Consider the following 27,880-nt stretch of genomic DNA (forward strand, 5'->3'; position numbering starts at 1 on the left):
CAAAATCGGAAGCAGTCATGCTACCTGAATCGGCAACATGACCATTATTTTCCGTTGGGACATGGGTATAAACCTCATTTTGAGAAGAGAAATTTTGTCTACCAGCAGCGATGTTTGCATACGTAGGTACATTGGAAATCGTTTGCATACGTAGGTACAATTGAAATTTACTGAAGTGCTTGCTACCCGTTGGCGAGCGGCAAAATTTGTTTGTGAATTGTGGTGGGTATGAATTGCTCGACCGGTAACCGGTTTCGAAATTTGAGCGTTTGAAAAATTTCTACCCGTCGAATCTGGGATCCCATTGGAATTTCCCGTCATCAATCTTGCACGGGAATTCAAAACTTTTTTGCGTGAAGGGCATTCCCAGAAATTGGATTTATGATTACCCCCACAATTTGCACACTTAAATTTATTGGAATCTTCTCTCACAGGACATGCGTCCTTGGCGTGAGAGGTTCCACCACAAATCATGCATTTAGCATCCATGTGGCAATGTTTGGTTCCGTGACCCCACTTTTGGCACTTACGGCACTGAGTGGGGTTTTGGAAATTTCCCCCAGGCCTGCGGAAATGTTCCCATGTAACACGGACATGGGACATAATACAGGCCTTTTCCAAACTTTTCATATTATTTAGTTCACTTTTGTTAAAATGAACTAAATTAAATTCTTGAGAAATGCCCCTCTGGGAAGTACCAGAGTGAGATTTCTTTTTCATCTTAATTACTTGGACTGGTGAGAATCCAAGTAATTGAGAAATTTCAATTTTAATCTCATCCAGTGATTTATCATCACTGGGCAGACCTTTCAAGACGACTTTGAACAATCTCTCAGTTTTGTCGTCGTATGTGAAGAATTTATGGCGCTTCTCAGTTAAATACTGAAGAAGACGTTTGCGATCGTCAAAGGATCCCGGCAAAACGCGGCAGTCACCCTTCCTAGCAATCTGAAATGAAACCTTGATCCCCTGAAGGTTACTCAAGATTTCATTCCGAAAGCCAGAAAACTCGGCAACATAAACCACAATTGGCGGAATCCGTTGTTTCTTCGCATGAATCGAATCACCTGGGCTAGAGGTAGATTCGATTTCCTCAAATTCGTTATTAATCAAATCGATAGGAGAAGAAACAATGTCAACGTTAGATTTAGAAGGAATATCTGAAGTCTCCAGCTTCCTTCTATTTTTTCCGCGCTTGGGCAGGACGGTCTTGAAACCTTGTTTCTTTGAAGGAAGTGGAGAATTCAGAGACTCCCCCTTTCTCTTGTTTTTATTAATGCTCATTGCTGAGCGTGGAGACGTGACCTTCTAAGAGGTTTTTTCCCAGAACGGTGTCCCTGCAGGATTACCACCGCTTGTCGGAATTTTACTTCCACAAACGGGTCCAACGTAAAACGAAGGCACGGGTCCTTGCAAAGATCGTAACGGGATCAGTGGGTACAAATAGCGCTAAGAAGCACCGTTGAAATTAAAATAGCTTCGGGTAGTATTAAAAACTTCCTTCCGCAAAGAGAGAAAAGAACCGCACAGCACGATGCGGTCTGCGTGACCAACATAGTTTGCTTGGACGTAGCAGCCAAGGTACCGGTACTATATGTGTCAAACGGCAAAGTTATAGTCTATTCAGATTACGCCATTTATGATCATAAATATCATAATAAACAACAACCTGATGCCATCAGCCATCATTCAATTTTCTTTCTCCGCTTTGACATGATATTTATTACGATAAATAATCTAATCGTAATTTGAATAATCTGGCTTATTGAAGCATATTTTAGCAGAATGATTTCAATGGTTACAGCGCCACTAGCGTTCTAATTACTGCTTTACTGTAAAAACACCTTCGGAAAATGCATCGAATATGTTTTTTGAAATTCTTTGGGATTTTTTAGGAACTCATTCAGGAGTATCTTAAGGAAAACTATAGAAAACACATGGAGGGGTTTTGTTTTTGGATATTTTACTTTTAAGAATTCTTTGGAAATACTTCGAGAATACCTTTAGAAACTCCTTGAAAAATGCATTCGGGAATGCTTTGGCTATTCTTTCCAGAATTCCTTCAGCAAAAATCCTCCACAAATCACTATACACTTTTTTTAAAAATCTCTTCAGGTTCCCTTTCGGGAATTTCTTTAAAAAAACCATACGAAAAAACGTCCGGAAATTCGTTTTGAAATTCCTCCGGGAATTCTTTTCGATTTTATCTTGTAAATTCCTTCAGAAATAATTTTGAAAATTGCTAATCATTCTAATGGATACTGTTTTAGTGATTTCTTTTAAGGGTATGCGATAACACACTTTTTCCTAACGAAACGAAACGAAACGAAATTTAAAATGTCTATGTTGATTCGGATCGAAACGAAACGAAATATAGATTTACTTTCGAAACTTCGAAACGATACGAAATCAAGGTTCATTCATTTCGAAATTTTTCGAAACGAAACGAAATTTTAATTTTTTTCCGCGGAATTTTTATTAAATTCGTTTTACGTTATGTACGCAATTCTGATTTCACTTTTTCGAAGTCAAATAACTGTTTTGCGACCAATAGAGTTATAATAACAGAAGAGGCAGTCTGTGATAAATCGCAGCATGTGATAAATCGGCGATAAGGCAATACCCCAGCTCCCGAACCTGATCAGTTTTATATCAGTAAGTATACACTTAAGTTTGTTTTTTACGCGGTACCGACGTAAAAAAAACCGCGTTATTTAAACAAAAAACGACATAAAAAAAATTTTATATTATGGTGCCTACTGCGGACTTTGAACAGTTTTTATGTCGGTGCCTACTGGGGACTTAGAAAATTTGAAATCGGTACTTATAATTGACGGGGCTTTTACCTATTTGTTCGCTAGGTGTTGTTTGTAGGTCATAGTACGCTAGTTTTTGAGATATGAAACCAGGAATGTGTTCCGATCTATGCTCAAACTCATCCAAGAATTTCCTGGAATAAGTCCTTGAGATCTATAAGCGTAACCAAAGATCTGTCCGCCTGTTACATGCTCTATGTTCACGATTGCAGTGCGTGTAGTGATTCACTCGCGACAAATTCGATTTCACTGTCTGTGATATGATCACGGCGAAATTCTTCGAGGGGAAAAGTCCAAAATCACTTGCGAACCAAACCACTTCAACTGCGACAACGACGACGGGATCTTCTTTCACCTTTGAACGGGCTTGTTCGGATTAACCGGATTAACCGACCGATGGAATAAATAGAAAAAGTGTGCGTTTGATTCGAGTGCTGTATTCAACTAACTGCTGTGACGATCGTGTGAGAGGTTTACAATAGAGAGCGTATGAAGTCTGTATGATATGTGTGGTTGCGATTATACAGAGTGTGTGCATATGATTATAAATATAATTTTCGAATTCATAGTGTGTAGTTCAAACTAAGCAAAGAGTGTTCTAAACACTCTATGTGACTCATAGAAAAGATTGTGTTCAAAGCACAATTTCCGAAGTAAGGCCTTTAGATCTATACGCGTAACCAAAGATCTATCAGTCTGTTTCAAATATGTTACATGCCCTGGGTGACTCATAGATCTATTCTATGTTCAAAGCCTAAGTTCTTGGTCATCCAAAAAAAATCCGAAGTAAGGCCTTTGGATCTACACGCGTAATCAAAGATCTGTCCGTCTCTTTCAAATAAACTTCATGCTCTGTGTGGCTCATAGGATAGATTGTAATCAAAGCCTAAGTTCTTGGTCATAAAAAAAAAATCCGGAAGCAAGGCCTTTAGATCTGTAAGCGTAACCAAAGATCTATCAGCCTGTTTCAAATATGGTACATACTCTGTATGACTCATAGAACAGATTGTGTTCAAAGCCTAAGTTCTTGGTCATCTAAAAAAATCCGGAAGCAAGGCCTTAAGACCTACACGCGTAACCAAAGAACTTATGCTTTGATAACAATATCTTCCATGAGTAACACAGATTATGTACCATATTTGAAACAGGTAGAAAGATCTTTGGTTACGCGTGTAACCAACTTTGAAACAGGCGGAAAGATCTTTGGTTACGCGTGTAGATCTAAAGGTCTTACTTCGGAAATTTTCTGGATGACCAAGAACTTATGCTTTGAACACAATCTATTCTAACAGTCACACAGAGCATGTACCATATTTGAAACATGCTAATAGATCTTTGGTTACGCGTATATACCTAGAGGCCTTACTTCGAAAATTGTTTGGATGACCAAGAACGTATGCTTCGAACACAATCTATTCTATGAGTCACACAGAGCATGTACCATATTTGAAACAGGTGGACAGATCTTTGGTTACGCGTATAGATCTAAAGGCCTTACTTCGGAATTTTTGCGGATGACCAAGAACTTAGGCTTTGAACAGAATCTATTCTATGAATCACACAGAGTACTTACCATATTCGAAACAGGCTGATAGATCTTTGGTTACGCTTATAGATCTCAAGGCCTTATTTCAGGAAATTCTTGGATGAGTTCGGAACACATTCCTGGTTTCATATCACAAAAACCATGTACCATATCACGATCCATACTAGCGTACTATGACCTACAAACAACACCTAGCGAACAAGTCCCCAGTAGGCACCGACATAAACAAATGTTCTAAGTACCCAGAAGGCATCAACATATAAAATTTTCTAAGTCCCTCAATAGGTTTTTTACGTCGTTTTTTTTAAATAACGCGGTTTATTTTTACGTCGTTTTTTTTTTTTTCTAAATAACGCGGTTTTTTTACGCGGTTTTTTACGCGGTACATGGAGTGTATAAAAATATAGAAATTGTGATATTTTTCATATACGGATTCAAATTTCGCTCAAAAACCTTAGTTCACTTAAGAATTATATAATTATGCTGAAGCACATACTACATATTGTCTTGTCAGCGTGGTTTTATAGTGTTGAGATAAGTCAAAATTAGAAAATGAATGCTTAGGTTTATTTTTTATTTAGTGGGATACTCAATTATGTATCCACATCTGCCAGGCGTATACGCAGATAGAGAACTGATATTACTAGACCAACATTTGAAAAGGGCGTAACAGCCAAAATTTATTCCTTCTTATTCGTCCATATATATATATATATATATATATATATATATATATATATATATATATATATATATATATATATATATATATATATATATATATATATATATATACCATAGTTTTTTTCTCATTAGAAGAATCATGTGCACCTTTCTAAAATGCATAAAAAATCTCAAAATTTACACAACAGTCGAAGTCAACAACCTTATTGAATACTTGCTTCAAAATATCCAATTCATGACCAATAAATAACGATGCTCCTTACTGTCAATTTAGGATTAGGAGCGGAAAATTAGTTTAACACTCATTGTTATAAAAGACCGAGGAATGCTCTGCATCTCCGTTAGCGCTACGGGAAAGGAATCATTAATTAGTTGAGAAGGTAATTCATGTGAAGCCCCTTGGTAAGCGACTAAATATTTATTGTAAACGAAGTTATTTTGAAAACAAGAAGACGAAGATTGTGTTTCAAATCAATCTAATGCAAGATCAATGTGCTTCGTTTAATAAGCTTTTACAACACTATCGATTCCGCACTAAATAATTTTGTGCTCACCCATGCAGACATTAGTTTTATCACTTCGCGTTCTCCAACACTACACTATAAAAAAAATACACGAGAGGGCCGTGTGTTTTACACATGAATTTGCGCATGTTGTCAAAGCAAATCAATTTCACGTGTAAAACATATGACATCGCTCACCCGAAATTCATCATTTGTTTATAAACAAACCACAAGGTATTAACGTGTAAAGCAAATAGAATTCGGTTGCTTGACTTGACATATTCACTTGTTTAATATATGACATCGAAGTATAATCGTGTTGAATTTCATTTGTAATAACGAGTGAATTTTGTGTTTCTTCCATATTTAAATAATGATGATAATTGCATAATCGTCCGGAGTCCGATTTCCGTCATCGGATCGAATTCCATTTCCAGAAACATATTTTTGCTATAACTTCAACGAATCAACAGTTGAAGTATAGGAAAGCATCTTTCGTTGGTTTTCGAACCTCTGACGGAAATCGCATTCCGAACCTATAAAATAAAATGAGATCAAGTTGATAAAAATTGCAGCCGAAGCGGGAGATTGTATTTATTATATTTAAAAACTGAATTCCATAAAACACCATTACTAGCTGCGGTCGAAGAGTTTGTTCACGAGCAGGTAAGTGCTTTAATCTTCTGACATCTGCAATCGATGAATCAGGTTCTTATCCACACAGATAACCAACAAGTTCAAATTCCATTTAAAAGAATTGGTGTCGATGAACGTGATCGCTTCGGTGCTGATGCCTACCAGCGGGAAACCGTCACGAAGTACGTACATCGTAAAGGGTAGTCGGAAGAAGCTGGTATTGAGGATTAATCCACCGACGAACCGACGTGTCACCCCATAGAAAATAATTCAAATTTGCTGCCCACGACGCCATGATGAAAAATCATCGAACACTACCGCCACCCCTATAATGGCTCGCGAAGTTTTCGTGGCTCAGCCACCAACCTACGTGTATTAACATTGCAGCGGAGTTGTGTCTCAGCTCATTTGACAGGAGCGATCGCCCGCTAAAGCGAATGACCGTTAAAAAGCGTGGGACAATCAGAGAGCGCCAGTGACACGTCGGTTCGTCGGTGATTCATCTTCGGCGTATCAGTAAATATCATGTCATCCTCTTTATTGATACCCCGCAGAAGCAGGAAGGGAACATGCAATACATAAAAAAAGTACCAAGTTAGTATTAATTTCAAACCCAAAGGAAATCGCATTCCGGATGCATCAATTGAAATAAATTATTAATTGGAAAACCAAAAAATGGACTTTTTTCTCGTTCACTTACAATGCCAAACGATTTTCAACTATATGGAAGTTAAATAAAGTAGATTTTGAGAAAATCTTTGTAGATTTGTAGGCATTCATAAATATATTGTTTAAATTAATTAAATCAAATATTGTACTTGTGTTTACCTGAATTAGCAGTTTTGCTTTATTTTATTTATTTATTTGCCTCATCCACATCTTACGGAAGCTTTCAGTGCCTTCTGCCCTCCTGGTCACTACTCGGGTTACTGAATAATAAATTGCCCCTTCCTTCCACACTATCGTTTTACATTTGTGATTTAACATTTATATAGAAACACGAATAAATTGTTCATAATAAATAATCAAACATGGTGTTTTTTTTTTCTTTATAGAAGTGAAATTTAATGTAAAGTTAGTTCACTACAGCTGCTAATTGCAACTCTTTCGAAACATACTTGAACATGTGCGATTTTATTGAAATAATGACACATTGTTCGTCTAAATGCATACTGAAATTCGTTTGAATGGATTCATAACATGTTTTAGATAAACATATGACATCGTGGTGTATCAAGTATGGAATTTTCTATTTACATTGATGTTTGAATTGTGTTTGCGAAGAACATCTCAGTTATGTGAAATACACCATACTTGATGGTGTAACATGGAATGAAATGTCCACATTTTGAAACACACGAGTCGAACGTGTATTTGTTATGAATATTCATGGATATGCATATCATAATGTAGTGTATCAGTAATGGATTCTGTCATAAACATTGACATTTGATCTGAGAGTGTGAAGAACTTCGTGTTGATGTGGATTGCACTAGACTTGATGGTGTAAGCGGATTGAAAATATCCATATTCCGAAAAACATGAATCGAACGTGTATTTTTTTATCAGTGTAGCTGGCGTGATCAACATCAAGACGATCGATTGCACACTGTTTAAACAAATTTCTGCTACGCGAGGTAGATTTTTTCCACTTCGCGTTCTCCCGGACTAGCTGCCGTCCCACGATCGATTTCGCATTTATATTGTGCTAATAGTAAAAAAAATATCACGAAATTTAAATTAGAATCTTGGAAACACTGAAGACGTTTTATAGAAGAAAACTACATACGTACTTGTCGACTAAAAATGGGGTTATGAAGTAATTGTAAATAGAAAAACTTGTATAACCTAATGTTTGAAAACAACTTTACGTTTTCGTTCAGCGGCGCAGCCAAAATTTTTGATAATATAAAGGCTGGTTCAAGTTTCGAAATTCCGCGGAATTCCGTTAAATTTCGTTAGAAGCTAACTTTTTCTAGCGAAATTTTTGCAATTTTGCGAAACGAAACGAAATCAAGAAATCAGATTTCGCCATGCTCAAATTCCGCGAAATTCCGCGAAATTCCGCGGAATTTCGTTTCGAACCACCTGAAACGAAATTTTTCGAAATACCGCATATGCTTAATTTCTTTGAATAATTCCTTGAAAAAATGATCCCGAAATTCATTCGGAAGCTTCCTCCAGGAATTGCTTTGAAAAATCCCAACTAATTTAGTATTTTTTTAAATATTCCTGAAGAATTTCCGAGGGAATACCTAAAAGAATTTACAAAGCAATCCCTAATTGATTCCCCGAATAATTTCCTAGATTTCACCAACGATCCATTAACGTTCACTACATTTTCGATAAATTTGATTGGTATATTTATTCAAATAGGGGAACAGACGGCTTTGGCAGGTTTTGTTCTATTATTGGCAGGGGGGTTTTTGTCGACCGAATTTTATGAAATTTGGCCACAATATTCTTTGATATGCAAAGAATGTTTGGGCCAAATTTAAACATAATCATTAATAAAACCCCCCTGCCAATAATAGAACAAAACCTGCCAAAGCCGTCATTACCCCTATATCCAAGCATTTTTTTTTCATCTTTTGAGAGAATTTCACTCATGATTGAAATTTCTCTGATTATGTAAGGAATTCCCTGATAATTACAGGTTTTTTCAGGTAGTAGAGACACCCTGTTGAAGTGATTATGTCGCTTAGAATGAGTATTGTACAAATTTCCCTCAATTAACCAGTGGAACAGGCTAAGATTGGAAGATCTAAACAGAAAATGCTATTTCAATGTGTGTTGCTTCATAAAATAACAGAATCCACCATAATGATGAATTTAATCACCGCGAGACAATTATGTGTAGAAATTAAGCAATGGGACAAATAGACTTGATGTTGTTTCAAATGATTGTCCGAACAAAGTTCGAAATCTGTTTGTTCTAGAGTTTTCTAAAAGTATACATCATAAAAGACTGCTCCGTGGTGAAAAGTCAAAATCCCCAAAAACTAAAATGGGACAATTATGCGTAGAAAGGCACACTTGTCATTAGACGAGTTTGTACAATCCCATTTAATTCCTACACAGTATTTAATGTATTTTATATTGATAACAATGGTAACATGGAAACCAAAGTCAGACCAAATGTGTTTATAAATAATCGTTTCTGACTCTCAATTTAGTTTTACATATTTTCTTATTTTTTAGAAATATCAAGAGCAGCTGATGGTTGACCATTGATGAGAATCCTTACTTACTTAATATTACACTTATTGGCAGCCAGAGGGGCTTGACAGCTACAAAATAAGACGCAATAAATCGTTCAAAAAAGTCTTTACGGTTGCGTTTTGATCTTTCTGATCAGCAATCTCTCTAGAACCCTAGCGAGCCCAAAATCAAATTGATGGACAACAACTTTTCCGACAGGATTGGTGAAGGTGCCAATGCCGTTCCAGTTCAATTTAAGAACGGTTTCTGATTTTGTTAGAGGGGTCTTCAGATAGATTGTAGACTACAGACGATAAGAAATGTTTGTGGGATGCGATGTGGTATATCATCCTCGTATACGTTTCATAGGCCTCGTACAGACAAACAATGGACTTTATTAAATATTTTTATTAATGCCAAAGTCTCTGTCTGTCAATTGTAATAACTATTCGCGGACGCTCAAATACACCCTGTTTATGTGGAATATTATATTGGATACTGGTAACTTATTTATGCTCGAGGACCAAAAGCTAAGTCGCTATCAGGACAAACCAAAATGTCAACCCTGTCTGCAAACTGTAAAACCGTTTCTGGTGATTCCATCCAATGTATTTGACTCGTCAAAGTATACGCAAGTCTACGTAAACCAGATTTGACTAGAAGATGTTTCTGTGAGTATTTTGTACGAGTAAATTATTTGTACGAGAAAGAAAAAATAGAAATACAGTATTGAACCGATTTTACCACCTATTTTATTACGTTTTCGACCCAATTTTGTCACCCCAAGAAAATTTGAAAACTTCAGTGGTTGCTTTTATTGCAATGGATTATGTATACATATAACAAACAGTCTCGTATTTTCTGAGACTTTGAGGTTTCATGCGGGGTCGGAGGCTTCTTATGTACTATCTACAATTTATGCAATACGATACAATTGGTCCGCCACTAATAACGCTATTGCCCAGCTAGTGGTATCCTTGGTATCGTGTGAAACGGTATTCAATACCGAATAAAGATGTTTATTATTCCTTCCTTAAAAAAGCTTCATTTTCTGAAATATAGATTTAAAATTAAAACCAGGCTTGAATCAACTCAAATTAAATCACCGTGAACCAAAAATTGTAAACATTTGCAAAATATTGACATTTCGCCAAACAAGCCTCGATTCAAGGCTACTTCGATGTTACTGCAGGAATCTGTACAAAGCATATGTCATGTATGAATCACCCCTTATATGTTTTATGGCTAGCGTAAAAAGCTGGAATATGGTAAAAAATTATTTATTACGGTAACACCAAAATGATTTTTCTGGCAAAAAATTATTTTTTAAATATCTTGAATTCTATAGGTTCTAAACTAATGACTTATTCGGCAAAAACGCGTATTTTGGCAATACAAAAAAGTTTGCGGAATATACTTGTACACTAAGAGTTGTAGTTTTTAGAATATTATAAAATCAATGGTGTTACCGCGATAATTTTTTACCCTATGAATCAATATGGTCGAAACTTAGGTGTGGTAAAATTCAAGTTATGTCTGAGCTCTGGTCAAATTTTCAGCAAAATTGGTTCACACGCAATCGAGATCTAGATCTCCAAAGACCATTTTGTATGAAAAACGGCAAGTGGACTTTTTAATATGCAGATCACTGTAATTGTACCTTGACAGATACGTATTTCGACCTCAACAGTAAGGTCGTCTTCAGTGTCTCGTACTCTCGTCAAGGTACAATTAGGTGGTGGAATTAGTACTGGAAGAATTCTCAGAAAGATTTCTGAACGAATCCTCGGAAGAATTCTTGGATGGATTTTCGAAGAAATTCCTCCGGGAAATCAAGCATTTCCACATTTTTTATCTGCGAGTTTCCTAAGTTACCATGTTTGTATTCGTATTAGGTATCGTGGGGCTATAACACGATTATGCTTGCTGAGTGAAGTTAAGAAAATTTACAACCCGAAATTTCCTAAGCCGGAGAATCATACCCAGCCATCTTTAGCATGGCCTTGCTTTATAGCCGCCCAATCGATAAAATTGGTAATTGTTCTTTCTTTGCCATAGTTGTGTTACTAATTGTCTGTTTTCATTAATTTGGGGTGCCCACAATAGTATGTAAAATGCAATGCATTGCCAAAATGGAATATTTTCTTTCACTATTGCTTTAACCAAGATAATTAGTGTTTAAAAGAAGTTAATTTTATTCAAACGCATTCATACCGTGTTTTTACATTCTATTACTATCGGTTCGCATAGATCAGAGAGGGACTGATAAACTAGCAGTTAGTTGACGGTGCTCGTTTCGTTTTACATAGTTTGTTAGGATTTTGTGGTAAAGAACAAAAACACACAAGAGTAAACACAAGAAGTTTTTAAGTGATAATGAAAATATACAGCCTTCTATCAAACTGGGAACGTAATGTCTTCCTGTTCAAACGAAAATAATAATCCTGGGATTTTACAATTTACCAAAGATAATATATTTGATTTAATTAATTTACATTAATTACTTTTGTTTTCACATTACCGATGCAGTGTTTTCATGTTGCAATAACAATCTTACTTGTAATTCAGTACAACAAATCTAGCTTCTACTTCATGATAATAATGACGTGCTTAGAAAAATAAAAATAATTGACAGTATGCACTTGAAGAAGCATAAAAAGTTTACGGTAGTAGCTGCTATATGTGAATAAAATATGCGAACTCAAAAAGGTACGATTAATAGAACAAGAGGGATACAACAAAACTATTAATGGCTTGATTTCAAAATTGTGAAAGATAAGACATATCAGCTATGAGTTTTCTCCCTCTTGTTATGTCAATCGTACCTTTTTGGATTTGTATATTTTTATACTACCGCCATCACGTTTTTTTGGTTCTACAAGGGCGTACGCTCAATCATATTTTTAAGCCCTATCTTTCACAGTCGGCGGTCTCCAGATTTTTTAACAAACTTAAAACACCGCCTGTTTTTTTTCTGGTGACCCTAAAGAAGTATTAAGACGCACACGATCAATCGCTCCACTCCCTATTTGAGTGGAAGTGAGAATAATTGGGGAAACATGAAACAGCGCGCACATTCGCACACAACCACACCGACCGATTGAAGGGAGCGATCCCTTACAGATCTTCATCCTCGTCCGGTAGTGCGGTGGCTTGCGCTTCCTGCAAATCCTTCTCGATCTGTTGCTGCCAGTCCTTGTCCATCTTGACCTCTGGCGGGAGCAGGGCGGGCATGGCTACGAACTCCAGGTTTGGATCACCGACCAACTTGCGGGCCAGCCACAGGAACGGCTTCTCGAAGTTGTAGTTGGACTTGGCGGAGATGTCGTAGTACTGGAAGTATAGAAGAAAAAAAAAGTTTTTTATGCTTTCGAGAAAGGTAATGATGTTGATTAAAACTAGGTACGTATTAAGAATTGTTAAATCTCACTTTGCCACAACTAAATCCAGTAAAATGAGGATTAAGTCTAGGAAACTGCAAGATTTGCGTTACTTTAGCGTACATTAGCCCCTCGATTATGAATTAAATGTCATAACCAAGTCAAGGGTACGCAAAATGTTCAATGTTTTACTAATCTGAACTATTTGTTGTAAATTTCCCGTCCGGCTTCCAAACGGGTTCGGACATGCAGGGCAGCGCAAGCACGTTGCGATAACGGTCGGTATATGAGAACAAGACTGATGTTGCCCCGCTATCGGACGCGTATTGCTTCCCTTCTAGGAACGGCAGTCGGATTGCTGACATGTCCAGAACAATGTCAATCTGGATATGCGGGACGTACCCAATCCTGGAAATAGTTTCATCTCCTGATGATGAGGGTTTTGTAATAGTCCAATACTAATACAAAAACGCAACGTGCCGCAACCCGAAAAAAAGGTTCCTCTGGAAGTCAGGTTTGATAATTTTCACATTGACCGCTGAAATGCTTGTCATTTTGTTTTGGATGAAGAAAATTATTTTGAGCTTTTTAGTGGAATGTCTTCACTTGTCATAAGACGAGTTTGTACAATCTCATTTAATTCCACCACTTAATTGTACCTTGACAGATACGTATTTCGACCTTAACAGTAAGGTCGTCTTCAGTGTCTCGTACGAGACTGTTGAGGTCGAAATACGTATCTGTCAAGGTACAATGAAGTGGTGGAATTAAATGGGATTGTACAAACTCGTCAAGTGAAGTTTTGGATGTTTTAAGTGTGGAGTTGCACTCTGCATTTTAAAGGATCGAAACTGTTTTGTTCAGTTCCATAACCCATGCTAACCTCAAAACCTATTTTTATTACACAGTCGTCTAATCTTATTCTTATGTGCGTTTTGACTATTTTATCAACAAACAAGAATTTTGAATGTATGTATTCAATGTTTAGTATTGTTAATTGCAAAAAAAAAGTCGTGGGAAGGTAAGGGTTGAGAAGTTCATATACAGGGTCGTGTTCGCACATTCCGTGGACTAACCGTGTGTTACACGGGATGAAACGATACCACTGAGGTATCGATACTTTTACTTTAAAATAGTATCGTATAAAAGTATCGATACCACTAAATATCGAATTAAAAGTATCGATACCTACTCGTATCATATGAGTACTCATATAGTGATTGTTTTGTCACTGTCAAGTAGTTATTCATCATTTATGTTAAATGGAACACTAAAGAATTAAGCACATTTTATTACTATTTGTTCTTCGATAATTTAATTACTTTATTTAAACTTTATTTCACGTGAATCATTTAATATGTAAATATCTTTTGATCATTAATAGTAGTTTGTGCAAGTAGTTGCAAAAAGAAGATTTTTTCAGCACGAGTTGTACGTTTATCAAATGGGGCTTGCCGAGTTGGACAAATACTACGAGTGGTGAAAAAAATAGAATTTTGCAACGAGTTGCACACGCTATTTTTTGCAATGACGAAAAATGGGCTTTAAAAAGATAAATCTGTACAAAAATGGTACAGTCCGGACTCGATTATCCGGAGTGTTGAAACAAATTTCACTCCGGATAATCGAACCCTCATGGATTCTGACTACCGTTAGAGGTCAGCGCCGATCCAAAAATTGTCGGCGGCAACGTTTGTCATAATTTTGGTCGGCCATTTTTTTTATTACGATCGTAACGTAAAGTTTTTTTTTCAGGATATTTTAAGACATTAACGGGTGAATCCTTTTAATTTCCCCGGAAAAATCTAATGAGCTGTCCCAGGAGATTCTTCCAAGGTTACTATGGTTGAATCATGTTGATCACAAATGCTGTATGGGATAACAGCGCCTCTAGCGTTCTAATACTTATGCTTCTACTATAAATATAATTCGATTGAAGTAACGAGAAAAATTGACAATCATAAAAGTTGCCTGAAAACTAGAATCTAACAATCTATAAATATCCTTAGTGCACTAAGTGCACCATGGTTAAAATATAATAAATATCCAATATCACACGTATCACATTGTTTCCTTTAAAATATGCTCTTTAGACGGTTTGTTGAGTAAAAGCATAAGTACTAGAACGCTAGTGGCGCTGTCGTCATTTAAATTATTTTGCCAAATTATGCTTCAACAAGCTTTATTTGACCATAATTTATGTGTCATGTTGTAGTGCAAGTTTGGTTTCATCACCAACATTGGTTTGACACTTGTATTACCGGAACTTTGGCTGCCAGGTCGTTGTTTCCTACACTGAAATTAAATCACCGTTATATTCTATGTGCGGGTATCATATAATGATGATTGAACTGGCTTTTTCCCAACTTGATGTGCAGCATTTGAATTTCATCTAATCATGAATATATTTCATGTATAGTAATATACAATATAAAGGTAATTTATGTATATTCTATTGGGCATGACAGTATTTTTTATGTGCAAAGATGGATAGTTGGGAACTATATTAATACTTGCACATAGAATTTAAAAGCGCACAATAGAAAACCTTTCCATCATAACAACATGGCGGACTAAAGGCGTTCGATTTCATTTGGAGAAAAAATGTAAGTGAATTCAGATTATTATCATTAGGCAATCTCAAATACCTTATTTTATTAATTTTATTCTTCACAGCTTTACTCTAATTTGTGCGTGGTTCACATAATAAACAGAATGTAGATCCGCAATAATTCATCAACCACAAGGTTCCGCTGGTGCAGATCCTTTCCTTTCGATAACTTTTCGCACCGAAATCATGGCCGAATTGGAGTCTTCAACAGCTCGACCCTCGACGTAATAGAAATGAACTAGCAACGCGTTATATCCAAAGGGAAAGACACAAGATTCTCCAATCCGATGAATCCCGAAAAAGGCTGCATATCCGGATGAAAAGACGACATATCTTGTGCGGATTTTGTCGACTGTTTTGCGGGAGGTGCCGTCTTTTTGGAGCTTTCCGGTTTGGGAAAACTTGATTAGAGCGATGATTAGATTCGGATTGTAATTAGTGGTGAAGTTAATTGATTGATTTCGGACTGTCATAGTTGCGGTTATAGCCTAACGCCAGAAGGAATATCACAATTTCTTCACCTCCGCTAAACTTCTAAGCGGTGCTTAAAAATGGGTCAGGACCTAAGCGAATGTGAAGAAATCGAACCTTATGATCTAAATTACCTAGGAATATATATAAGTATATAAGTATCACATCGATTAAATCCTCTTTCAAAGAATAAACATCTGATACTATATAAGATTGCTTTTTATTTGGTTTCGTAAGACATAAATAATTGGGAAAGCAAGTCAAACGAACAATATGTGCAGTTGCACATAAAATATATTGGGATGTTTAATAAAATTTATGATCGATGTGCATTTATTTTATGAGTGCGTTGCACATAGAATTCGCTAGTCACGAAATTTCCAGTTTTATGTGCATGACTAGTACAAATCATTTGCAAAGCTTGATTGCAAAAATATATGTGCATTGCACATACATTTTAGATGGCAATTAAGCTCAGTGTAGATGTTAGTCACGCGAACAGGAACGACATTAGCAATCCTATACTTTTGAATCAACTGTTTGTTGCTACTATACAATGGATTTCGAGAAAATAAAAACAAATTTTTATTTGTTCGTTTTTCTGTGGCAATATTTTGTCAGGAGACCGAGTAAGAGTGAATTGTTTTAGATAGTGCGTGAATATTTAAAGTTTTTTCTTGTTTTAATCTTGAAAAGGTATTGCTAATTAGCTTTGTTTTAGCTGGTACTTCTTCAAATTGTTGTTTCAGGAAGAACGTGAGGTCCGATTTCGAAATGCGTTGCTAATCGAAACTGTGGTAGCTGAGCCAAAAAAAAATAGGAATGGAACATTACGTTTTTCTCCTCCCCGCACATTGTATTATATCTTAAATGGCCTAAAAATTACATTATTATTATTCAATTGTGGCTAACCAACAACAGTAACAGTGTTCAATACAGCTAACACCACACCTTGTACTAGCCACAGATTGAAATTCTAATTCATAAATAGCTAGGTTATTAAAATTACTTCACCTAACAAACGTGGAAAATGCTCTTCTCATCATCATTCACACGTGTCAAACATTTTAGAAGAAATTTCCATAACACAAGTGCTAGAAGAATTTAACATATATTTTTTTACTTTTTTCAAATTATTCATCTATTTACATTTATATTACGTCTAAAAGAATATGATTTCTTTGCATATCATTCGAAGAATCATATAAAGTTTCGCAAGATGGAAAAAACATCATATTTTACATTATTACAAACAGAATTACAGATGGGACTGTTATGCTGCAGTTTATAAGATGGGACAAAATGACTTGATATTTTTTTAGAGTTTTGTAGAACTAACTCCCCCTTTAGATCAATTTCTCATAAAGTTTAGCATAAGTTGTGACGATTCCAACAAATAACTCAAAATCAGTGAAAAATCGAATGGGACAATTATGCCGCACACGGCAGTACAGTAGATTGCTCAATTGAGCATTGTATAACCACCCACGATTTGTACACATATGCTATGCTATGCTATAAAATACCTTTTAACAATATATGTATACATCCGAATAAATAATCTTATAACAATAGCCCGTATGAATAAAAAGTAGTAAAATCTACAATATGTAGTTACTACTTTGTAGTAAGGTCCACATGTAGTAAAGTTGCTTTGGTATGAATAATAAACTTTTTCGAACATAGTAGTAAATACTAATTTCGAAAATAAAAAAGTAGTATTTACTACAAAATACATCTGTCAAAATTTGATTTGTTTATGTTTTGTTGTTGTAGTTGTTCCCTAATGTACCATATTTATTGAAAGTTCAAATTCAAATGAAGTAAAAAAGCCCAGCATGATGGAAATTTTGATTCTGGGGCCAAGAATCTTGATATTTTTCATCGCATTGCTTGAGTTCGGGAATTGAATCCAACGGTCAGTTTTCGGCAATTTTCCGACACGCTGACGCTTGCTCCGGTATATGTATTACATTTACGCGTTTTTTAACGTAATTAATTTTTACGCAACTATTTTAAATTTGGGATCTTTGTGGGTTTTCACGCGGATTTTGTTTTAAGTTATTTTACGCGGTTTTTTATTATAGTCAGGGTAAGTAAAAAACGCAAATAATCGATTATAGTTGAAGTCATTTCAACTGTGGTTTTTGGAATCTGCTGTTTTGTGTTACACGGATGTAGAGATCGCATTTGCCGTTCGCCACTTCTCCTCGTGATTCGATTCAGTTTACAAATGTTTCGTCGAACATTTTACGTCCACTTCCAAAAATCGATACACTTAAGTCGGTTTTTACGTGGGGGACATTTTAAACAACCGCGTAAAAAAAACTTCAAGAAAATCCGTATAAAAACCCGCGTATGTCCCAAAATTTCGAAAATAATTCGTTGCATAAAAACGACCTGCGTAAAAAAACTAGTAAAAACCGACCCCATCGTATAAACTTTGATAAATAGCACTAATCGTATCGTTAATTTAATTTGCGGTGGTTATTTCAATTCGTAAACACCTTTTACCATGTAGGCAAATTTAAATCCAGGCGATGGAATAACTTTGTAGCAAGCTTCTGAGCAGACTACAAATAATTTGTAGTATTTACTGCTTTTATTCATACCAACTGTCAAACAAGTTCCACAAAAGTAGTATGTTCGAAAATTGTAGTAAAGTAAACGTGCTTTTATTCATACCGTTTTGCTACAAAAGTAGTAAATACTACATAATTTGTAGTAAAGTGTGGATTACTACTTTTTATTCATACGGGCCAATGTTATAACCGAACTCCTGTGAAAAATCAGTTTAGCTTGAGCTTTTTGAGCTTGATTGACTGCTCGTAGTTGCTACTCCATTATGACCAGATCAGCTGTTCTTGCACAGGGAACCAACAGATGTTTGCTTGGGACTAGCACACATCTTCAATGTACAAGTACTGGTGGTGATCTCATTTGTTAGGTCATACTGGCGCCTGCCACGTCAGAATGCAAGTCAATGTAGGGAAGAGGGAGGAAATGATGATGCAATCACTCGCCCACTGCAAGCCGAATATACCTCTGCACTTGCCACGAGTTCATGCGGAATTTGTTGGAATTTCTGGGTTAGGTTGGAGAGGCAGAGGTCCGTCTTGGTTAACGAGCTGCCAATGTGATAAATAGGAGAAGGTAACTGATGGAATTTCTAATTGGATGTAGGAAACGAGCTCTATAGTTCATTTCCAATTCTAGCAGATTACTGTTAGACGACAAGACGGTTAGACAAGACGGTAGACTAGCCCAAGACTACGCGCAGCAGCTGGAAGTGGCACTCCCAACGGAAGAGCAGCTAGGCGCAGCATCTCTTGAAGATTGCTGGAGAGATATTCGATCCGCCATTGGAAGCACCGCAACCGCTGCACTAGACACGGTGGCTTCGGATCAGAAAAACGACTGGTATGACGGCGAATGTGAGCAGTTAGTTGAGGAGAAGAATGCAGCATGGGCGAGATTGCTGCAACACCGCACGAGGGCGAACGAGGCACTATACAAACGGGCGCGGAACAGACAAAACTCGATTTTCCGGAGGAAAAAGCGCCAGCAGGAAGATCGAGACCGTGAAGAGACGGACGAACTGTACAGCGCTAATAACGCACGAAAGTTCTATGAGAAGTTGAACTGTTCACGTAAGGGCCACGTGCCACAGCCCGATATGTGTAAGGACATAAACGGGAACCTTCTTACGAACGAGCGTGAGGTGATCCAAAGGTGGCGGCAGCACTACGAAGAGCACCTGAATGGCTATATGGCAGACAACGGTGGCGGTATGGTAATGAACCTAGGAGCACGCGCGCAGGACATGCGACTTCCGGCTCCGAATCTCCAGGAAATCCAGGAGGAGATCGGCCGGCTGAAAAACAACAAAGCCCCTGGAGTTGACCAACTACCAGGAGAGCTGTTTAAACACGGTGGTGAAGCACTGGCTAGAGCGCTGCACTGGGTGATTACCAAGGTTTGGGAGGATGAGGTTCTGCCGCAGGAGTGGATGGAAGGTGTCGTGTGTCCCATCTACAAAAAGGGCGATAAGCTGGATTGTAGCAACTACCGCGCAATCACATTGCTGAACGCCGCCTACAAGGTACTCTCCCAAATTTTATGCCGCCGACTAACACCAATTGCAAGAGAGTTCGTGGGGCAGTACCAGGCGGGATTTATGGGTGAACGCTCTACCACAGACCAGGTGTTCGCCATACGTCAGGTATTACAGAAATGCCGCGAATACAACGTGCCCACACATCATCTATTTATCGACTTCAAAGCCGCATATGATACAATCGATCGGGACTAGCTATGGCAGCAAGGCGACGATGGATCGGGTGATGTGCGTAGTTCGAGTTTCAGGGGCATTCTCGAGTCCCTTCGAAACCCGTAGAGGGTTACGGCAAGGTGATGGTCTTTCGTGTCTGCTATTCAACATCGCTTTGGAGGGAGTAATACGAAGGGCAGGGATTGACACGAGTGGTACGATTTTCACGAAGTCCGTCCAGTTATTTGGTTTCGCCGACGACATTGATATCATGGCACGTAACTTTGAGAGGATGGAGGAAGCCTACATCAGACTGAAAAGCGAAGCTAAACGGATTGGACTAGTCATCAACACGTCGAAGACGAAGTACATGATAGGAAGAGGCTCAAGAGAGGTCAATGTGAGCCACCCACCACGAGTTTCTATCGGTGGTGACGAAATCGAGGTGGTTGAAGAATTTGTGTACTTGGGCTCACTGGTGACCGCCGATAACGATACCAGCAGAGAAATTCGGAGACGCATAGTGGCTGGAAATCGTACGTACTTTGGACTCCGCAAGACGCTCCGATCGAATAGAGTTCGCCGCCGTACCAAACTGACTATCTACAAAACGCTTATAAGACCGGTAGTTCTCTACGGACACGAGACCTGGACGATGCTCGTGGAGGACCAACGCGCACTGGGAGTTTTCGAAAGGAAAGTGTTGCGTACCATCTATGGTGGGGTGCAGATGGCGGACGGTACGTGGAGGAGGCGAATGAACCACGAGTTGCATCAGCTGTTGGGAGAACCATCCATCGTTCACACCGCGAAAATCGGAAGACTGCGGTGGGCCGGGCACGTAGCCAGAATGTCGGACAGTAATCTGGTGAAAATGGTTCTCGACAACGATCCGACGGGAACAAGAAGGCGAGGTGCACAGCGGGCAAGGTGGATCGATCAGGTGGAGGACGACTTGCGGACCCTCCGCAGACTGCGTGGTTGGCGAAGTGCAGCCATGAACCGAGCTGAATGGAGAAGTCTTTTATGTGCAGCACAGGCCACTCCGGCCTTAGTCTGATGATAAATAAATAAATACTGTTAGAATACTGAAGTTGAAGGTATAGGAATAGTAATGGAAACGGTATGGAAGTCCATGTCCTGTTCTAGCGATTGCTAGAACATGAGAAATAAAGAGAAAGATACAAAGTAGGAGAATGGAACGGACCTGAGATTGAACCCACGACCTCCTGCGTATGAGGCAGAAGCAGTAGCCATATGACTACCAAGCCCGCTTCGAACTCCTGTGAAAAATCAGATTAACCGGGAATAAAGAATACCAACCGTGTAAAAAAATAAAGGGTGTATCCACTGTCATTATAGATTTTGCCACAGTCTTAAGGCTCTATAAACCGTAATCAATCCGATAATGACGATGATTTTATCCGAATCCGCACTAATACTAATAAAGTTTTGAACTAAATTCAATATTTTTGCGCTATTTTCCGACTTACCTCCATCATAATATATTCATGGCATTTCCATATTAGTTGTTCACTTATCCAAATTAACAATTACTGAGGAATTGCAGGAAAAACGATGAAAACTGCCTTTTTTCCTGAGCCGGCATTCGTATTTTTTTCGAACACATACTAACTCCGAACGTTCGAAGCAAACACATACACACGCACTTGATTTTTCACTTGATCTTTTCCCACTGTTTTCTTGACTTAATCACTCCTAAAACATATTCACTAACTGAGTTTCACATTTTTCTTCAATATTGACTACCAATTAATTCACTTCGTGTCCAAAAACTGTCGAAAACTGCTTCCCAAAAATCGAAGTGAGAGACAAATTTGACGACTGTATTGTGAATGCAATAAAATGCGGAAGCCTCAAATTCACTAGCGCAATAAGTGAAATGGTAAGTTCAAAATCTACGCGATGCAACTTCATTCAATTCGAACAATACAACGTATACGCCAGCCAACACGCAAACAAAGGTGTGCATACACAAGAAAATAATCATCTCTTCTCCGTTGCCAGATTTGTTTATTGGAAAAAATCATTGCTGTTTGTCGGATTGAACAAATATACCAGAAATAAATATTTAAACATGTTATGTAAGCTGCTGTTAAATTCCAAGTGGTGAATAAAAAAATTTAAACCGATAAATACCCATATATTTGATACACCGTGAACATGTGTTGTGATATAGAATAAACAATTCGTCAAGTCTGGCAACATTATGCATCAGCTGGCATATTTTTAACACCCCATTTCCACCCACCCCAGTTGTAAACAAAATTTATCTATCGCTGCTGCACTTTTCCGTACCAATTGCCTCACTATTACAGACAAGCGATACAGTCATTAATTCTCAAAACATTGTGATGGAGTCTTGAGCCTTAAGAAATAGACAAAAATTCAGTTCAATAGCTTTTTTTCGGACTGTCGAAAAAAACTTTAAAATTTTCAGCATCAAGAAAATTCCCGGTTCTCCCGTTTCAGTGGTGGCTTGAATTATGCTTTATTCAATATAATTATCGTTTGCATAAAATATATGAACAGGAAATGTGTTCTTATATTGAAAAATCCTCAAAATTATTTTTCAACTTATCCCACAGATGGAGCAAACAGATTTTTGGGTTTCAATTTTTTTTTATCCTGCTAAAAGTATTTTTTTTAAAAATCTTGTTCCCAGGCGTATGAAGATTGGATACGTGATTTGTTATGTCATAAATATGATCAATTTAAATATTATATTTAAATTTTATGACTTACAGAACATGAACTATGCGATTTTCTTTACCCACTTACCCCACTGTACCTTAGTAATCCTTAACTCACTTGTCATAAGACGAGTTTGTACCGTCCCGTTTAATTCCACCATTTGATCAAGTGGTGGAATTAAACGGGATGGTACAAACTTGTCTTATGACAAGTGAAGACATTCTACTAAAAAGCTCAAAATAGTTTTCTTATCAATCCTTAACTGATTTTCTCGTAACACCTTTCATTTGAAAGGTGGTAAAGTCTTGTTGATCGCTATTGATAACGATCAATAATTGCGTTCAAAAGTTATGGTGAATCAAACCGAAAAGGCTGATTCTTCTTCTTTTTCAATGGCTCTACATTCCTACTGGAACTTAGCCTGCTTTGAACTGTATTCTATTACCATTTCCTCAGTTATTAATCGAAAGCTTTTCTATGCCCGCCATTGCAAGAGGATTTATCTTGTGTGGCAAGTACAATGGATACAATATGCCCAGGGAGTCGAGAATGTTTCCCACCCGAAAACATCCTGGGCTGGACCGACAATCGAACTCGCCAACTCCGGATGAGCAATCCTACGCCTTTGCTCGCAAGGCTACTGGAGACCCCGAAAGATTGGTGTCTTAGCTAAATCCTTGAAAGACAGTAACACTAGGGTAATTCGCCAAATGTTAAACGGCTAAATTCTTCGCCTATTGTGGAACGCACGTATATTTCTTATGGGAGTTCAACAATAGGCGACAAAATTAGCCGTTCAACATTTGGTGGTTTCTCCTACTAGGTGATTTAATTTTAGTTTTTCTCAAACATTCTTAACAACTAATTCCATGACCATTGAATGTAATTTTGAATATAATCCAAGAAGCATTTGCATTGTATGTTCGCGTGGTGATTGTGCAAGTAACAAATGTGGAGAAATTTTGCGGCAAACTTGCTCACGAGGGGGTGGGAATGATTACAGATTTTCATCACTGGCTGCCAGCAGTGTTGTGAAATAGGTAAGAAATGAGAACATTGAACATGTTGTGACAAGCATGGGAAAAATCAGAAGTTGTTCGGGTAGCAAGCGTTTTTTTTTCGCTTCAACAAAAAACTGTCCGGTCTCACATTGTCACAATTGAATCCCAGAGCTAAGGAAACAATCATAAAATTGCAAGATCGTTATCATCGCTTTCGATTATGTTATAGCGCACATTAGCCCCTCGATCATGAATTGTAGGTCATGACCAAGTCAAGGGTACGCATCGGAATCGATTGTGCATGTATCAACACTCACCTGGAGGTTCTTCTTCCGATGGAACACGATGGCCTTGGCTTTCACTTTGCGATCCTTTATGTCCACTTTGTTACCGCAGAGCACGATCGGGATGTTCTCGCACACACGCACCAAATCTCTGTGCCAGTTGGGGACGTTTTTGTACGTAACTCGGGACGTCACATCGAACATGATGATGGCGCACTGTCCCTGAATGTAGTATCCGTCTCGCAGTCCGCCAAACTTTTCCTGACCGGCCGTGTCCCAAACGTTAAACCGGATGGCACCGCGGTTCGTGTGGAACACAAGCGGATGCACCTCCACACCGAGCGTGGCGACGTACTTCTTCTCGAACTCACCGGTCATGTGTCGCTTCACGAAGGTCGTCTTTCCGGTACCACCATCGCCGACCAGAACGCACTTGAACGTTGGCATATCACCCTCGGCCATTGTGTTTGTTTGAGTGTGATTTGCTGCTGGGAAATTGTTATGGCTAAGACTTTTCTACAGCAGCTGTCGCCTCTGGTGGGTCGATTCTCTTGGTGCTCCCTTTCTGGAAATAAAAAAGTTTATTCGAACATTAGTTTGAAAGAAGGTTTTTACGCAATAGCATTTTGCAAGGGTGCACTGAGAAGTTTTCAAAAGAGGAACTCCAATAATAAGCATTGATTTCGCGACAATAATCCCACATGACAGTCGAGAATTTTCTTCCACACCGCTCTAGCGCGCTCTTCACACACAATTTTGACGTCACCTTGATGGTACTGATACAGGGCTGGTAACAGAATTTGAATTAAAACTGATAGGATATGACCATCACCACTTGGAAAAGTGTCAACCCAAGAATCACAGTCAGTACCATCTGTATATGGATGCCATATATAGATGGGACTGACTTGCGATTCACGGCAGTATAGAGATGGTAAATTAACAGGAATCCAGGGAAGGCCATGTGAAGAAGCTATCACTATTGAAAAGCTAAATTACCAATTTTGTAATGATTTAAATATAACCAAAACGTCATATTACTGTGAAATCCGAACGAGCGATTTACAAATGATTGTAATTTACTAAACGCATATCTGTCAGTTACAAAACTATGATTAAGACCAATGATTGAGATTTTTGAGCAAGTCATTAATTTTTTATATCTACGAATAAGTTACTATTGAAAAAATAGCCGCCAAAGATATTTTGACAAATTCGATTACATTATTTTTGTATTGTTTACGTATTTTGTATTCTAGCGCCTTGATGTTTAATCAAGGCGAAAAATCGTTCGGTACCATCCCTAGCGTCATTCCGCAGCTGCCGTTTAGCTTCTTCTTGCTGCCTTCCCATACACAATCTTGAAAGATGCTTTCACATTCTGCATCATCGTTTTGAACTCCTATGTGCTGGAACACTTTTTTAAAATTCATACTAATCTAACCGCGACGACCTTCAGTGCCATCGGAAAATCGATATAAACGCACAGCGACCTTTCGTTGTCCCTGATCCGACCAAACAAGCGCCTTTCTGGCACCGTATGCCACCTCAGTCTTATCCTATTTTTGCGCTTAAGATTAAGCAAGCTTGTGAAAAGGCGCGTTTTCGATCATTTTCCGTAACCGCCACTTCGCCGTTTCACCGGCCGTTGACCCACTTCGTCTCTCCACGTCTCATCTACTGGTCGGATCGGGGCTGATTCACACACCGACAGAAGCACCATCATCCATGAACAGAAAAATCTTCCCAAACCACACCATTTCCGATAAGGCGTATTTTTACAGCGTCCAACATTCACTCTATTTGAAGTGCACTAAAAATAGTGATTTCGCACCGGTATCCAACTATCCAAGCAGAAATAAACTCCTAAATGCTGTTACTTTCCACGGGGAGGACACAAAAATTTCACTGTCCAAGAATCACTTACAGCGGAAAATTCCTTCAGCAGAAAACACAAGCAGGCGGTCGAAATGCAAAAAGCGGACTGGACGAGAAACTGCGAGCGAGCGCGAAGTTGCGAGCCCTCGCACACAATCATACAAGTGCCGTGTTGCCATGAATCTAAAATAATCTGAAACTACTCATAATTTTGTGCGACTTTGAAACAGCCTTATAATTACACATAGTGAATCTTTTTAAAACAACTAAAAGAAGGTAAGAATTTTACATTGTGTATTTCAGGTAAATTTCCTATTTTACGTTTGAAACTGGGCTTCAAAAACAGAACACCATTGAACACCAAATGAAAAAAGTAAATACGAGGCAACACTGTGAGAGAAACCCGGCACTCGTTCGACACTGATGTGTGAGTGAAGGGGAGAGTGCGGCTTTCTGTTGGCGGGAGAGTCGGCAACCGTCGTAACTCGGAAGTGCATTTGGTTGGCGGCCCTGTGTACACCGCGGTGACAGATGTCAAAGTTGAAGGAACGCGATCCATTTGCGGACGAGGGGTATTTAATAAATATTCCAAGAAAATATTCCGTGTACACGCAAAACTGAAAGTCAAGACAAAATTTTCAAAACGACTTATCTGCTTTTGTAAACAAAGATTCAAACGACGATTTGACGAATCCGATAGCTCTCCCATGCAAACCAGCACTGTTACGAACGCAACATTGCAAATTATTTACAATTCTATAACGGTTCTCGTAGGTCATTGCCCTTTCTATGCAAAATTAAATTCTCCGAAAAGGACATGCTAATTGAAACAAAAGCAACATAGGCTCGTATAGCATTGAATTAAAATTAAAGGCTCTACGCACCACGAGCAGTCCGCACCATAGCGTGCGCCTATCAAGCAGCACCCAGATTCGGGTCATTTTCCAATTCCTTTTATTGCTGGCCCTCGCCACGCAACTCTAGCTCAGAATATGCACCGTACCACAGACGAGTCCTATCGCCTATTCCTTATCTCCACAGCAGCAGCGTGATGGTCCTAACGTGGAGAACGTAAGGACCAGGTCTAAAGCACCCGCGCACGCACCAAAGGTGCAATATAGTAATTCACGCTTGCGCTCGGTCGGATGCATGGTGCAGTCGTTCTTGGGAACGTATTGTAAGACACCAATACGACGTTTTATGGCGTCTCGAGATAAGCTAGTTTTTATTGGACATGCACTTCGATGGGAACGTTGCTTGTAGGCATTTTTTGACGGAAGTAATAAAAGTGTTAAATACCAACCAGAATCGTGATTAGAAGATGGCTATTCGAAATAGTTATACAGGCCCTATGCATTTACATTGATCCTTAGGATGTGAGCAAATAGAGATAAGAAATGTATTAGAAAGGCTCAGCTCAGAATTTGGAAATATGTGTAAATAAGATAACATGAGGTGCTCAGACCCACACATTAGAAATCAGGACACGTTAGGTTTCACCTCACCAATTTATGAAAGGACAAGAATAAGCTATAGGTGTAAAAGAGAAAGGTGAGCTTAGGGCCTATGCGTGGGTAGTTTAGACTGTACTTACATACTGAGCACCCATCTCGATTTTGACTATAAATAAGAAAAATTTGACCAGAATAGATCAGTTCGTTCTTGATTGGGAAACGATCAAGTCGTGGATGATTATTCCTTCCGAAAATTCATCTTCAAGGAACTCAATAGAATAGCTCAGCTATTCAGGACATGTTTATCCCCAGGATCGACATACTGCCCCTCCATAGTCGGGCAAGTAGCACCTGGGCATTCTTAGCCTGAATCCTGAGTTATTCACCAGGGTCAAGTTCTAATACTTGCCAACCACTTCAAGTTTCTCTC

General features: G+C 38.3%; 2 protein-coding genes across 8 annotated transcripts; one reads left to right on the forward strand and one right to left on the reverse strand.

Moving 5' to 3' along the window:
- Nucleotides 1–5,646: 5,646 nt before the first annotated feature.
- Nucleotides 5,647–6,537, forward strand: LOC134214081 (uncharacterized). 6 transcript variants are annotated; one of them, XM_062693518.1, is made up of 3 exons: nucleotides 5,647–5,783; nucleotides 6,125–6,215; nucleotides 6,274–6,537. In XM_062693518.1, the coding sequence occupies exons 1-3, from the start codon at nucleotides 5,734–5,736 to the stop codon at nucleotides 6,445–6,447; spliced, it is 315 nt and encodes a 104-aa protein (XP_062549502.1). In that variant the 5' UTR covers nucleotides 5,647–5,733; the 3' UTR covers nucleotides 6,448–6,537. The 6 variants fall into 6 exon arrangements, 3 of the variants coding, with proteins under 3 accessions (XP_062549502.1, XP_062549504.1, XP_062549503.1); XR_009979645.1 differs by lacking the exon at nucleotides 5,647–5,783 and adding an exon at nucleotides 5,796–5,881 and having other exon boundaries at nucleotides 6,109–6,215; XM_062693520.1 differs by lacking the exon at nucleotides 5,647–5,783 and adding an exon at nucleotides 5,798–5,857.
- A 5,020-nt stretch (nucleotides 6,538–11,557) lies between these two features.
- LOC134218016 (GTP-binding nuclear protein Ran) lies at nucleotides 11,558–26,204 on the reverse strand. 2 transcript variants are annotated; one of them, XM_062696894.1, is made up of 3 exons: nucleotides 26,046–26,204; nucleotides 24,152–24,683; nucleotides 11,558–12,719 (listed from the first exon to the last, which is right to left on the reverse strand). In XM_062696894.1, the coding sequence occupies exons 2-3, from the start codon at nucleotides 24,578–24,580 to the stop codon at nucleotides 12,504–12,506; spliced, it is 645 nt and encodes a 214-aa protein (XP_062552878.1). In that variant the 5' UTR covers nucleotides 24,581–24,683; nucleotides 26,046–26,204; the 3' UTR covers nucleotides 11,558–12,503. The 2 variants fall into 2 exon arrangements, with proteins under 2 accessions (XP_062552878.1, XP_062552879.1); XM_062696895.1 differs by having other exon boundaries at nucleotides 25,953–26,081.
- Between the last annotated feature and the right edge of the window lie 1,676 nt (nucleotides 26,205–27,880).

Source organism: Armigeres subalbatus, chromosome 2 (genome assembly GCF_024139115.2).
Source record: "Armigeres subalbatus isolate Guangzhou_Male chromosome 2, GZ_Asu_2, whole genome shotgun sequence".
Lineage (NCBI taxonomy): Eukaryota > Metazoa > Arthropoda > Insecta > Diptera > Culicidae > Armigeres > Armigeres subalbatus.

Excerpts from the sequence above, each read along its gene's own strand:
- LOC134214081 (XM_062693518.1), top strand. The coding sequence starts at position 5,734 with ATGACATCGCTCACCCGAAATTCATCATTTGTTTATAAACAAACCACA. Across the intron at positions 5,784-6,124 it reads GTTTATAAACAAACCACAAG|CCGAAGCGGGAGATTGTATT; the intron begins GTATTAACGTGT and ends TAAAAATTGCAG. Across the intron at positions 6,216-6,273 it reads AAGAGTTTGTTCACGAGCAG|ATAACCAACAAGTTCAAATT; the intron begins GTAAGTGCTTTA and ends TTATCCACACAG.
- LOC134218016 (XM_062696894.1), bottom strand. The coding sequence starts at position 24,580 with ATGGCCGAGGGTGATATGCCAACGTTCAAGTGCGTTCTGGTCGGCGAT. Across the intron at positions 12,720-24,151 it reads ATCGGAAGAAGAACCTCCAG|TACTACGACATCTCCGCCAA; the intron begins GTGAGTGTTGAT and ends CTATACTTCCAG.